General features: G+C 45.1%; 1 protein-coding gene across 2 annotated transcripts in view; it reads left to right on the forward strand.

The window, feature by feature from the left end:
- LDLRAD3 (low density lipoprotein receptor class A domain containing 3) overlaps positions 1-14,654 on the forward strand; it is a 269,503-nt gene that overhangs the window by 250,495 nt on the left and 4,354 nt on the right. Inside the window, exons 6-7 of one of the 2 annotated variants that reach the window (XR_007774679.1) lie at positions 5,631-5,756; positions 11,547-11,663. Coding sequence is in view for 1 of the 2 variants with exons in the window: in XM_050955443.1 (XP_050811400.1) it covers positions 5,631-5,709 (79 nt within the window). In the remaining variant the exon portion in view is untranslated. Of the gene's footprint in view, positions 1-5,630; positions 5,757-11,546; positions 11,781-14,654 lie in introns of those variants that run through there. The other variant, XM_050955443.1, reaches the window with a different exon arrangement.

Here is a 14,654-nt window from a genome sequence, read left to right on the forward strand (position 1 = left end):
AAATTTCAAAGTGCTGCCGCGGCAGCGCTTTGAAGTGTGAGTGTAGTTGAAGTGCCAGCGCTGGGAGAGAGCTCTCCCAGCGCTGCACATAAACCACATCCCTTACGGGTGTAGCTTACAGCACTGGGAGCCGTGCTCCCAGCGCTGCAGCAATGATTACACTGAGGCTTTACAGCGCTGTATCTTGCAGCACTCAGGAGGGTGTTTTTTCACACCCCTGAGCACAAAAGTTGCAGCGCTGTAAAGTGCCAGTGTAGCCATGGCCTTAGTCAGATCCTGACATGCAATAATGTAGGTTATTTGTACTTGGAAATGACTGAGTTCTTACGTTAACAATGACTGCCAGCCATAGGTCCTCTGTGATTGGTATTCAAAGCCGTTTAGCAGTAAGTCTCAGTCATACTTTTTGCAATGGTATGGGAAATGGTTCCTTTTCCAATCTATACTAAGTTAATTTGTCATCAAGGCCAGTTGAGGAAAGCCCATTCTGGAACACATTGTTGACAAGCGGTCAGTTTTCCTGTGTAGATGGAGCCAAAGGGACATTCTAATCTCCCCAGAGCCATGGATTACAACCTTCAGTGTAAGAATTGAGTGAAACAGCAAGAAACTGTGAGGAGTATAGTGAATTCTATGACAATAAACTGGTTTTAGAGACATTGCACTACTACATCCAGCAATTAAATGTTCAGTTTTCTTTACAAAGGCTTGCCATGCCACAGCCTTTTGCATTCACCTCCAACCACTGAATATATGTGCCTATAGGCATTTTGAAAACTCATTATTAGTCTGCTGATTCTGGTTGCCTTTCATCTCTCCCAACCCACTGACTCCCATTATTTATTATCCTCTGCACCTCTTTCTTTAACCACCAGGTGTCACTGGGCCTCACAACAAAAGTCTATTTATATGCTGGTTCTTCCTAAGTAATGGGAAATGATCCATGCAGATAAACAAGAGCCAGAGAATGAACTGCATGATGGTTCCCTAAAGCACGGTGCCATTCGAAACTGGTCACTGGCCTTCTATGAGGCCTGAGCACGGAAGGCATTGAAGTACACCCCACTGGCCGACACCCTGAGAGCCCAGGGCTACGATATCGAGGTACATGCCCTGATCGTGGGAGCCCTGGGCTCTGAGACCATGTGGAGTCGGGTGATGCTATGCCCAGCTCATGAGACAGCTCATGGTGGTTCAGAGACATCTATACGGAACACATCACAGGACATAGTCAATACCATGTTGAGTAATCAATACCACGGACCAGGGAAATAACCCACTTCCTTCCCTGATGAACCCAGGGATGCACCCCACCCAGGTACTTATTCACGACACTGATACTGACTTGGACTCTTTATACATTCCATGGGTGGTGTACCCAAGACCACTTATCCACTGACACTTTAAAAAACCCCGCACCCCAATCTGGGTCTGTGCTGGGTATGTGATATGTATGTATCTCATGATGCTTGTAACTGATACCTGTAATCCCTCATAACTCAAGCTGGACCCCAGATGTACAATACCTTCCCTCTTAACTTGTGTATATTTAATTTTAAACATTAACTTTAATAAAAAAATTAAATCTATAGCTGGTAAAGTCATCCGGCAATGCAGAGCACGTATTGAATTGGGGTGGTGCTGGGCCAGTTTTCAATCATTTCATCTAATTTTGTTTGTTTTTGTAATAAATGTAGCTCTGGTGAAAGGTGCTATCAAGAGCAATAGCAGTGCAAGCTTCCCCCACACTTAAACAAATGTGCTGCAATCCTAACCTCAAGGGACCACTAGAGGAAGGTAATTCAGTGTCTGAGTTCATTTTATCCTATCCGAAGAAGTGAGCTGTAGCTCACGAAAGCTCATGCTGAAATAAATTTGTTAGTCTCTAAGGTGCCACAAGTACTCCTGTTCTTTTTGCGGATACAGACTAACACGGCTGCTACTCTGAAATGTCTCAGAGTGCCCCCAAGGCAGTAAGTTAACATCTGACATTGCAATGGTTTTGTGACTGGAGATCAGAACACAGAGTACCACCTGCTCACTTTGCATTGGTCCCCAAACAGCCAACATAAAATCTCTCCGTTGCCACTGACCTAACCTAGATTTAAACAGGTAATCTGAATGCTGAGGTGAAATGATCCATATCCCATTAACAATCAACTCCTTGCGTCATCCAATCCCTTGTTGCTGCTGCTGCTATTTTTTAATGATTTACAATTATTATTACTTAAGGCTTAATCTTACACTTCTTTGGGGCAACGACTGTCATTTTGCTCTGGGTTTGTATAGTGATTAACACAATGAAGTTCTGGTCTGTGACTGGGGTTCCTGGACTCTATAGTAATACAAAAAGTAAATGGCAAAGCTTCCATTAATTTCTTTTTAAAAAACATTTATTTTTATTGACTTTATATAAAATATAAACACATAAAACAAAACATATGTAAATACATGCACAAAATGAAAACACCATATACATTACAAAATTCAATGCTCATTATTTGTAAAACCTGGAAAAACAAAAACAAAACATAACCAAACAAAAAATCCTAAACCCAAAGAGGTCATGCAGGGCATCGATTATTTAAGTGACTAAATAGATAAATAAGTGAGAATGTAACCTATGAGTATCAGAGACTTATACTAAACTTATATACTATATATACTTATATACTAAACTGCAAAACTATGCAGTAGTTTTGTGTGTGAGCAAACACCCTCATTTTCCCCCCAAGCATTTCTATTAGACAGAGTCATTTTTTCCATGAATGCAGCAGTAAAGAACTCACTGTGCCAGTCTGTTTATGAGAGAGGAACGGCAGAGTTCCATTTTCTCAAAATAACCTCTTCTGGGTACTAAAATAGTTACTGCAATCCATTTCTCAATGTTAACTGGTAATACCAGCTCATCCAGCACCGGTAAAAGTTTGGAGAAAGAAAGATAGCAACACTTTTGAGAGAGCACTGAATATGGTGTTCCTGAACACATGCATTTCTAGACAGGTATAGAGGATGTGTGGAAGGTTGGCATGTGGCTGTTTGCATCTCCACCACTGTGTCATCAATCTAGCCTCAAACAAAGGTTGGGGAGTCCAGTAGTATCTGGAAGAACAAGTCTCTTTCATATTAAGCCAGGTATCCTCCCAGGTTTCTGTTATAATAATAAGGCTAAGTTCTTTTCCCCATTTTTCTTTGAGACAGAGGTTGAGAGGATAATGCAAAGCATTAAGCCACCTGTGCATAATTCCTACAAAGTGACTTTTGATTTCATATTTCTGAACATGTTCTTTTAGAGGAGAGAAAGTAGAAACAGAGCAGTTGTTGTCATTCTTGCACGAATCCTTGAGCATAGCCTCTGAAAGAAGGAACTGTGAGACAGCGGTAGCTGATATTTCTTACACATGTAACCGAAAGAGACCAGTCTACCATCTTATAATATATTTTTAATTTTTGTTAACCCTTTTCCTATCCAAATTGTTTTGAGCATGGAATTAGCCTTGACCATGATGCACAGGTTACCCCACAGTGGAATGAGACGAAAATTAGTAAGATTGGATGCTGTAACAGGCTTAACGTTGCAGGGAGCCCCAGGTAAATACAAAGATTGGATTGGATTTTCCCTTAAGGATGTGGGTAACCCCTTAAGGTATATAAAAGAAGGGAGGGAACCAAATGGTGTAGCTACGTTTTTTTTCAATCTCAAAACCAGGCTGGTGTATATACAGAGCTACTGGAGGGGAACCACCTTACAATAGGATGCATTTGGAATGCCAGATATTATAGTTACGTATCTGGTGACCCCATACCTCCAGTTGCCAGGATTTTTTAAGGGTCTTGTGTGACAAGAGAGGCTGGGTTTTTTTTATCTCATATAAATTGAATGATAAACCTGTTTGTTCAAAGAGCAAGGGAGAGACTTTGAAAGGCAATAGGCTAATGATACAAGTTATTCTTGGGTGGGCAGATATTCATTTTGGCTATTTCTGTTCTCCCCAATAAGGACAGAAGGAGGAGACACCACTCCTCTACATCTTTGGAAATTTATTTTAACAGATAGTCCATGTTCACAGAAACAATTTTGGAAAGATAAGACAAATGTTAACACCTAGATAAGTTATTTCCTTGCCTATTTGAAATGGAAAATGCTGAAATTGAGGAGAATCTGGTCTTTGGGATATACCCATGGCTTGTGTTTTATTCCAGTTAATGCAAAAACTAGAGATTTTTCTGAAAATATCAACTACAATCAGTAATGATGGATTCCATTAATTTCTGTGATGCTGGGTCAGGCATTTAATCATAGCAGAAATTAAACAAAAGTTATTTCTTTCCCCAATTGTTTTGGTTTAATTGAAATACACACAAAAAGATGTGAATAGATATGAAAAGCCAGGCACACCCTGTACATTTGGAAAGTGTCCACAACAACTCCTTAAATCAGAAGAAGAACAGGACTTTGAAAGGCTCAGAACCTAGAATAAAAGGGATCTGTGCTCTATCACGTCCTTCCGCTGAGCTTTACCCCATCACAACTACTGGCTTAAATTAGCATGCCATTGTAAAGGAAAATTCAAGATAAAAACAAAGTATCTTAAAAATAAATTCCTTCCTTGCATTACTAACAGTCTTACAGATTGTCGGAGAGTCCTTTAAAATCTAATTAACTTTTCATTATTTATCTTATGTTTTCTCTTTGAACTTCATTGGTCATACATGATGAAACTCAATTGGCCATAGACCAACCCCTAAACAATGGGGATTAGAAACTTTTCTTGTGAGCAGGTTATTCCGTAATTACCTTCTGTAGTTTCTTACACCTTCCTCTAAAGTATTTGGTATTGGATGCTGTCCGAGACAGAGTGCTGGACTGCATGGGCCACTAGTTTGATCCACTATGGTAATTCCTCTACTCAGATTTTCCTGGGGCATCTTGGGAATTGGTACTGCACCTCCCATGGCCAGGCCCACTATGTATATAATATATAACTAAGCAGGAGACAGGGGAGCTAAAGTGAAATCTTCTCCTTTAGCTGAGGCCTGGTTTACACTTAAAATTTAGATTGACCTAGCTATGTCACTTAGAGTGTGAAAAATTCACATCTCAAACCAAAGTAGTTAAGCCAACCTACCCCCACAGTGTAGATATCGCTAGATTGATGGAGGAATTCTTTCATTGACCTAGTTATCATGACTCAGGAATATTGATTACTTACATTAACGGGAAAAAAAACATTCCATTGATAGAGGAAGACAGCTGTGCCCATAGGGTAGACATGACCCGAATCAACATGAACCTAGCTGGTCTCAGCTGGACTTTGCTCTTGCATAGATCACAGTGTATTCTAAACAGTTACAGCATGGAGTTTCTACAGCTGGCACCAGCCCTGGATCAAGAGCCTGTTCAGTCCAGTGTGAAAGAGTAAAGAGATTTTTATTTGCACATTTCTCTTCACCTCAGAACACTGACAACTAATTAACTCTATTAAGACTTCAGTCCATGTTTGTTTGAAACATTAAGCACCAAACAGATTGAATCTATCTAAGTCTCTGCTGGCCTTCGACCAACAGAACAAGTATGAAATATGATACTAGATGAAATAATTCTCTCTCTCTCTCTCTCTCTCTCAAAGGAAGTTTTCAAGAGGACACACAAGATGCATGATGGACTCTTCATCCCCAACCTGCATAGTACATTACGTAGTAAAATGAAGCATATTTAACAAAAAATTAATACCACACTGTTTTCTCCAGAAGAGGTACCCATAACCACCGTGCATGAATTCATTATCCATTATGGTCCTCATTCCCTAAACAGTGATTTAGATGTAAATGTAATGAGTTTATTCTAAATACATTGTGGCCCTAATATTAGATTTCTTTGGCAAAAGTTTTGCATGCATTAGCAGTACATTAAGCAGGCACATTAGATTAGGGTTTTTTATAGTGAATGCTTTTCTGCAGGAAGTACTGGAATGGAATGTCCCATAAACAGCAAAAATAGCAGGGTAGGTGTCCTGATGTGTCAGGCACTCAGTGCTCTCTGCTTTGGAAAGGTCAGAGTCCAGCATGACAAGATAAGGGCTTTAGAATGTGCATTAGCCCTCGGAACACTCCTATGGGATGGGCATTATTAGGAAGATGGGGAAACTGAGGCACAGTTTGAAATTATGTGACTTTCCCAAAGTCACACAGCAAATTGGTGGCAGACTGGGAATAATACTGAGGTCTCCTTTCTCTGAGGCCTCTGCTTTAAACTCAAGACCACGCTTTCAGTAAACAGGTTCAAACCTGGCTTAGGCTGGGAACTAAGTATTTCATTACAGGCTAGTGCCTGGTAACCTCAGTTGTCCATTTTACTACTCCCTCATCTTGAGCAGCACAACTAGAAATCTTGACTCAGGTGAGGAATAGGATGGGGATAGCCAAGGACGCTACAAGTCAAGACCAAGGTGCATTTTCTGAGTTGTGTGGAGCCCTAAGCTGTAATAGCTGCACATATTGAGGCTCAGGAATGAGATGTGGAATAATGGGCGGGGTGGGGGGTGGTCAGAACTCTAATAGAAGTGGATGCTCCTGCAGGTGAGGAGTGAAATACAGTGGTAGAGGAGCCTGGAGCCCAGGACTGACATAACAGGGACCACTGTCAGCAGCAGGGTTTGTGGCTCTGTTCAGTACCATCAGTATCTCATTTTCAAAGGTATAACACTCACCCTTAAATTATTAAATACCCAGAGTTCTTGGATTAAATTAACTATGTCATTAATCACATTGGGGTTGGATGAGTTCAAATGATCACATGCCAGGTTGCCCTCAGAATAACTTATGGCTTGTGGGCATTAGCAGTCAGGGGCATTCTCTGAAATTTTCCTCATGGTACACACAACTGCATCACACTCACCCTGTGGTGGCAGTTTGGCTCTTGTCCTGAGGGGCTGGGCCTTGCTCCCTGCTCCGGGAATTGCACCCTGGTGCTTGGAGTTGCATGAGAGAGGGGCCACTAGGCCAAATTTCAGTGAGTGGTGTTGTGAGCTGGTGAATTGGGTCGCAATATCACTTGGTTTGGGGCCCTCTCAAACAGGGGACCCATGCCAAACTGCCTCTTTTGCCCCCATCTGGGCGGCCCTGCACCCCAATTGGTGCCCCTGCCAATAATACGCACTGTGCACACTGTCCATACATCTGCAGGCACCATTGTTTACAGTCAGACTTACCCTGCAGAAACAAACACATTACAAAAAAGTGTTTTCTGGGAGATTCAGCATGTAAGGGAGGTGCCTTGGGAATGCATCCATATCTTGATTTATCAGTCTGATCCTTTGCCATGCCAAGGAGAGCACCTAAGTACTGGTGTATTAGTTGTTTTTTTCTCTGGCTGACTGGTACATCAGTCAAACAAGTTGCTGTCATCCCTAGATCTCACAATGGGAATATTGTACATTGACTGCAGGAACAAATCCTCATTCAGCAATAGGAATCATGCCTACCATAGGCATTATGGTACCAGGGTTTGAACTGAAGGGGTACTGAGGAGTGGCACAGCCTTACAAATGGCATTGTTAGACCCAGAATTTGTCTCCACACCCCCAAAATTACAGTTGTTGTTTACCCTCCGTACTCCCCCACACATCTCCCATTCCCCTGATTAAAATCATCTGCCTCTGAAATGGGTATTGCAACTGTGCTAGAATCTCCTAGATTGGGTAGAGCCATCCCCCCATCTTCATTCCAAAGCATCCAGGATAATCCTTATTATCTTGAGTCTGTCCTACAGGAGTCTCAGATTTATCCTGTGCCTCTTGATGCAGTGCTGCGAAGGAGCATCCCAGCCGGCATATTCATGTGGTGATGTTGAGTTAGTATGAGGTGATGTAATGCTATGATGTAACTTCATCATACCGTGATACAAACATCACAGTGTTGCAGCGTGGGCTTTATTGTATTTCCCAAGTCCCAACAACATAACAGTCACCCTCAAATGAATAAGAACCTAGATTTGTTGTGTTAAATCAGTTCTGTGTCACTGACTACAGTGGGCAGAATTTATTTCAGTATCTTTGGACACAGCCTACATCAGATAGGCATTTAGGTGCAAGTACTTTGTCCTGCAGGAGAAATGCCTAACGACAGAAACCCTAAGTCTGAGTCGACTGCAGACCGAGGTTGTTGGGATCCCAGATATACATGTGTTCATCATGCAATCTATCTACACTTGATGGCTTTGTGGTCAGGGCCGGCTCTAGGCACCAACAAACCAAGCATGTGCTTGGGGCGGCATATTTTCAGGGGCAGCATTCTGTTGTGTTTTTTTTTTTTTTCGCTTCGGGCAGCAAAAGCCTAGAGTGGGCCCTGGCAGCAGCAGCGTGCCATGCGCAGGGGACGCCCTGGGTCTGCTGCAGTTCGCACTGCGGGGGAGCAGTGCCTGCACCTTGTGGCTGGGCCGGGCAGGCTCCGAGTGGGGGTATCATAAACCTAGTCCCAGATTTGGACCTTAGCGTCCAAAATATGGGGGTTAGCATGAAAACTTCCAAGCTTAGTTACCAGCTTGGACCTGGTAAAGCTGCCACCACCCAAAAAATTAGAGTGTTTTGGGGCACTCTGGTCCCCCCAAAAACCTTCCCTGGGGACCCCAAGACCCCAAGACCCAAATCCCTTGAGTCTCACAACAAAGGGAAATAAACCTTTTCCCTTCCCCCCTCCTGGAGAGAGACACAGAAGCAAGCTCCGTGAATCTAAACAGAGGGACTCCACCCTCCCCGTTCCCAGTCCTGGAAAACAGAATTACCGAGAGCTAATCTCTCTTTCCCCCTCACCCAGAGGGAATGCAAAGTCAGGCTAGTAAATCTAACACACACAGATTTCCCCCGACTTCTTCCTCCCACCAATTCCCTGGTGAGCACAGACTCAATTCCCTGGAGTTCCCCACTAAAGAAAAACTCCAACAGGTCTTAAAAAGAAAGCTTTATATAAAAAGAAAGAAAAATACATAAAAATGGTCTCTCTGTATTAAGGTGACAAATACAGGGTCAATTGCTTAAAAGAATATTGAATAAACAGTCTTATTCAAAAAAGAATACAATTCAAAGCACTCCAGCAACTATAGACATGTAAATACAAAAAAAACATATAAATCACTATCTGATCTTTTGTACTTACAACTGGGAAACAGAAGATTAGAAAGGCAGGAGACAGAAAAAATCACTTCTCATAGCCGAGAGAGTACAGGCAGAAGACCCAAGAACGAAGGACTCACACACAAACTTCCCTCCACCCAGATCTGAAAAAGTCTGGTTTCCTGATTGGTCCTCTGGTCAGGTGTTTCAGGTACTTCTTTCCAGGTGTAAGAGACATTAACCCTTAGCTATCTGTTTATGACAGGGGGACACTTGGGCTGGGGGCTACCCCGTGGGGCACACGGAGACTCCTGCAGGTGCCACAGGGCAGCCGCCCCTCAGCGCTGCAGCCGGGACTGGGCAAAGCGGCCCAAGCCACCCAGGGACTGTGGCAGGGAGGTCAGAAGCAGCAGCAGCAGCGGGACCATGGAGGGTGGGGTGCTGCCGTGTGGGGCTCATGTCCCACTCTCTGGGGATCCGCTCCCTCTGGGGCTACCCTGCCCCAGCACCTCAGCCCCCAGATCTGCCCTCCTGGGTCCCAGCTGGTCCTGGAGGCAGGAGCCCTGGCTGGAGGGACCCTGGGCTGAGGTGCAGCCCAGGAGCCCCGCTGCTTACCTTGACCCTGCCAGTGCCGGAGGCGAGGGGGGAGTGGATGGAGTCAGCGCTGATGCAGGGGAGCCCAGGGCTGGGACCGCAGTGGGTGTGGGTGGAGGGGAGAGGGAGAGCCCAGGGTTGGGGTGGCAGGGAGTGCAGGTGGGGGAGGGGACTGGTGGGGGGGTGTGAGAGCCCAGGGCTGGGGTGGAGGGCAGCCAAAAATTTTTTTGCTTGGGGTAGCAAAAAACCTAGAGCCAGCCCTGTTTGTGGTTCTAATATATAGGGAAGTAGTATCATCTAGCAGTGGGTTGAGCCTGGGACTGACTGTCAGAAGCTCCAGAATTCTAATACTTGTATTGCCACAGTTTTATCTTGAACAAATCACTTATTGCCTGATTTTTAAGAGTAGTTGAGTACATCCAGCTCCTATCAAACTCTGAAAAGCAGGCAAGTATCTTTGTTGCCTCAGTTTCCCCCTCTATAAAATCGGGATAATACTTTACCACAAAGGCAAGTTGTGATTTTTATTTAAATCATCATAATACAGCACCCTAGATGTGTGACACATTACTGCTCTAAACACACGGCCGATTTAAAGTGATATCAGTGCGGAAAACCTATTACTAAAATACCTTTTATCATGTGGGATCCCCAAACATTTAATAACATATACTTATAGAACAAACACTCCACCCATCACTGAAATGTAGCCACTTCTAAAGTGGAACATTTCAGGTGATTAACAGCGCACAGAGTTACTATATACTAGTTCAGGATAAGAAGCAAAGAAGAATCCCTTGTCTAAGAAGAATTTAGACCATATCAATCTAAATTGAAATTATGTCAGCACTTATATCCCTATTTGTACCAAAGGTGTCATAGGACCTTTAAGCAGTTAAGACCCTGCTTGTAACATTTCATTGAGAAACAGATGATTTCAAAACCCCTACTTAAAATAATTTGAAGGGGGGGGAGAAAGTCCCCTAGAGAGAAATAATGGCTACCATGAGGAAGACACTGGTGAGATTGACCCAGATTTTCAAAGGTATTTAGGTGCCCGGGGCCGGCTCCAGGCACCAGCTTATCAAGCAGGTGCTTGGGGTGGCCACTCTGGAGCGGGGCGGCACTTTCAAGTATTCGGTGGCAATTCGGGGGAGGGTCCCTCGCTCCTGCTCCGAGCGGAGGACCTCCCGCTGAATTGCTGCAGATCGGGATCGTGGCTTTTTTTTTTTTTTTTTGGCTGCTTGGGGCGGCAAACCCCCTGGAGCCGGCCCTGTAGGTGCCTACCTCCATTGATTTAAGTGAAAGTTAGGAGCCTAAATACCTTTGAAAACTTGGACTTCGTCTTTAATATTTTCCCTGTTTGGCACTTCAAAAGGAACAAATAAGCATTTGACATGCTGGTCAATGGAAGGTCTTTGTTTATATTAACAGGTTACATTAACAGTGTATGGAGAAAATGGTGTGTTAGTGAATCATAGAGAAATATGCTGCATTTTTTCCAAGTGATGCAAGGACACTTTTTTCCCCTGAAGTAGAAGTTCAGATAATTCTTTAAGAATCAGCAGAAATTCTGGTTTCATTCAACTTTGGAAGGCAAAGTCTATAATTAAAAAAAAGTCTTTCCTTCCTGGAACAGGAAATGTAAAAATAAGGATAGTGTATTTCCAACTTCTACTAAGGGAGGTGAGAATATAGCCACTTCTTTCTGCCGTAAGACTGTACGTACATCTTATTTCTTGAAAGAGACAGATTTCAAATATGCATGTCCCCATATAATAATAAACATGGTGAACTAAACAGTTTCCGATATAAATATGTTTATATGTGTTTCTTTTACAGCAGCATATGGGCAAGATATGAAGGCATACAGAACTTCCATCCATCCTGATTTCCAAGGCTGCAGCATGTGCTAGTGGACTAGACATGGGACTGAGAACAAGGGATTCTTATGTTCTGGTAGAGTTGCCAACTGTCTAATTGCACAAACCCAGACACCCTTGCCCTGCCCCTTCTCTGAGGCCTTACCCCCTACTCACTCCATCCTCCCTCCTTCCGTTGCTCATTCTTCCAGACCCTCACTCGCTTTCACCAGGCTGGGGGCACAGGGTTAGGGTGCAGGAGGCAGGGCCAGATTAATTCAGGGGCTTTAGGGGCTGCAGCTCAGGGTGTTGGGCTAAGGGGGACCCCACAGGTTGGATGCAGCCCGTTGCTTCTTTTCATCCAGCCCACGGCAAGTCTCCACGCCGCAGGCCAGACACCAGTCCCCAAGCCTCGGCACCTCCCCTGGGGCTGGAGCCATGAGCGTCGGCTTGATAATATGCCCCTGCGTCCCCTAGGCGAAGGGTGTTCAGGGAACCTCGGCGCACTGCCCCTGCTCCCAGCACCATCTCCGCAGCTCCCATTGGCCGGATACTGCAGCCAGTGGGAGCTGTGGGGGCAGCACCTGCGGGCACGGGCAGTGTGCACCGCACAGAGCAGCCTGGCCCCTCTGCCTAGGGGCCAGATATGCCAGCCTCCTCATGGAGCAGTGCAGCACAAAGCCAGGCCAGGGAGGGATCCTGCCTTAGCTCTGCTGTGCTGCTGACCAGGAGCCACCCAAGATAAGTGCCTCCCGGACGGAGCCTGCACCTCCACACCCTCTCCTGCACCCCAATGCCCTACCCCAGCCCAGAGCCCCCTCCTGCACCCAAACTCCCTCCCAGAGCCCACACCCTGAGCCTCCTGCTGTACCCCAACCCCCTGTCCTATCCCTGGCCCCACCCCAGAGCCCACCCCCCCAGGTGGAGCTGCAACCTCTCCCACATCCCAATTCCCTGCCCCAGCCCTGAACCCACTCCCCCACTCCAAAACTCCATGGGTCCCACAAAATCCAATAGCTCCGGGCCCACAGGAAAGTTAATCCAGCCCTGACAGGAAGGGGTGTGGTGTGCGGGTTCTAAGAGGGAGTTTGGGTGTGGGATGCAGGCTCTGGACTGGGGCAGTGTGTTGGGGTGAGGGGTGCAGGCTCCAGCCGGGCAGTACTTACCTAGAGCGGCTTCCTAAAGCAACTGGTACATCTCTCTGGCAGCAGTTCCTAGGCGGGAAGGCCAGGGGGTCTTTGTACTCTGCTGCTGCCCACAGGCACACCCCCTGGAGTTCCCATTGGCCACAGTTCCTGGCCAATGGAAGCTGCGGAGTCGGTGCTCAGGGTAGAGGCAGCTTGTGGAGAACCCCTAGCCCCACCCAGGCCATAGGGACATCCTGGCTGCTTCTGGGAGCAGCATGGAGCCAGGGCAGGCAAGGAGCCTGCCTTAGCCCTGCTGCGCCACTGGACTTCTAGCGCCTAAAATCTCCCAGTTTGGCTTCAGTAGCCTCTGGGAGTGTTGACCACCCTAGTTCTGACCCTGCCTTGGACATTGATTCTCCCAGCCCTCTTGGTCAACTCACTTAAAGCTACATTTTTAAAAAGTGGGTACTTCAGTTTTTGAGTGTCCAACGTGTGCCTCATTTTCAGAACCATTGCACACCCAGAAATCGAGTTTGCAGTCAGCAGGAACTGCAAGCATTCTGACAATCAGACCCAAGCATCTCAAACTGGGCACCCAAAATCTAAGGGCACTAAAAATCAGAGGACATCTTGTAAAACAAAGACCTTAACCTTTCTGCCTTTGTTTGCCCACCAATACAACGATGACTGTAATCCCTACCTCACAGAGAGGTTATTAAAGGTAATGGAAAGCATTATAAATCCTAAATTTACCAAAATATATATACAACCCTCCTGCAGATGAGGCAGTAGAATTCCACCTATTTGGACAACAGTCCCTTGCAAAACACTTCCCAAATCTTGGCTAATAGGAACAGACTCCAATACAAGCAGCCCCTGTTCTGCTTCTCCTGCCACAGGAGCCAGAGGAGCAAATTCTTCAGGTTGGACTTTGGGGGCAATCAGAGGATAAAAGAAAGGAGTCAGTTATATTTGAGGGGAATGGAGGTGGAGAAAAATTGTTTCACAGGTCCTCCCAAAACTACTAAGGCCAGCTCTGCTCCTTGCTAGTGTTGGATAGTTCTCTCCTGAACATTTGCTAGGGCTTTCTTCAATGTATACGGCCTGTATTCAGCTACTTCTGGAAATATGATCTGTATGATAAGCTGGAACTGAGTCAATGCCCTAGATTAGGGAACAGGATACACGAGGACTTTATTACGACTTGGGTTTCCTGGAGGGAAGTCCAGTCAAAGAGGTGGCTTGCATTCTCCCTGGGGCTATTGTTCATTCAGACTTGGACCCTGGCCTTTTCTGTTTATTTATACAGGCTGAGCATCTCCTTGCATGCCAGTCCTCCTGTATACAGTAAACAATGGCAGCTCATTGTAGTAGTAATAAATGCAGCAGTAGCTATGACCTTCCTCCTCTTCCTAGGATCATCTGATAATCTGAGTTCCCTCTGCCCTCTTCCTGCTTGTTGCCAGGCTCAGGCAAGAACATACAATAATATGTATATTCTAGAATTTCATTCCTGGTCTGAACAACTATATATAGGCACTTTCACCAGTAGAAAAAGCTGTGGTTAACTTGAAATTTTGTTTGTTTTTGTTCAAAGTCCCATTTTCACTTGCTTCTGCCTTTCTCAAAGATTCTCCTTTGGGGTTGGAATTTGCCATGCTTGCCTCTACGATTTGTGCTTGTGTGTGAAAGAAAAGTTTGAGGATGATCCTTTTGATTGTTTTTGAGATACAAATGTGAGTATGGGGTACAGGGGAGAGACATGGTGGACCAGATCCTGAGCTGGTATAAATCAGTGTAGCTCCGCTGGCTTCTGTGCTCAGTGATGTAAATGAAGTTGCACCGATTTATACTTGCTTGAGATCAGGCCCTTTCCCCTTCTCCCCCATTTACAAAAGGAAAAGAAAAAAATATCTGACTCTCTTTTAGACACCGTGCAGATAACTCCAAATTGGCTGAGC

This window comes from Gopherus flavomarginatus, chromosome 5, assembly GCF_025201925.1.
Source record: "Gopherus flavomarginatus isolate rGopFla2 chromosome 5, rGopFla2.mat.asm, whole genome shotgun sequence".
NCBI lineage: Eukaryota > Metazoa > Chordata > Testudines > Testudinidae > Gopherus > Gopherus flavomarginatus.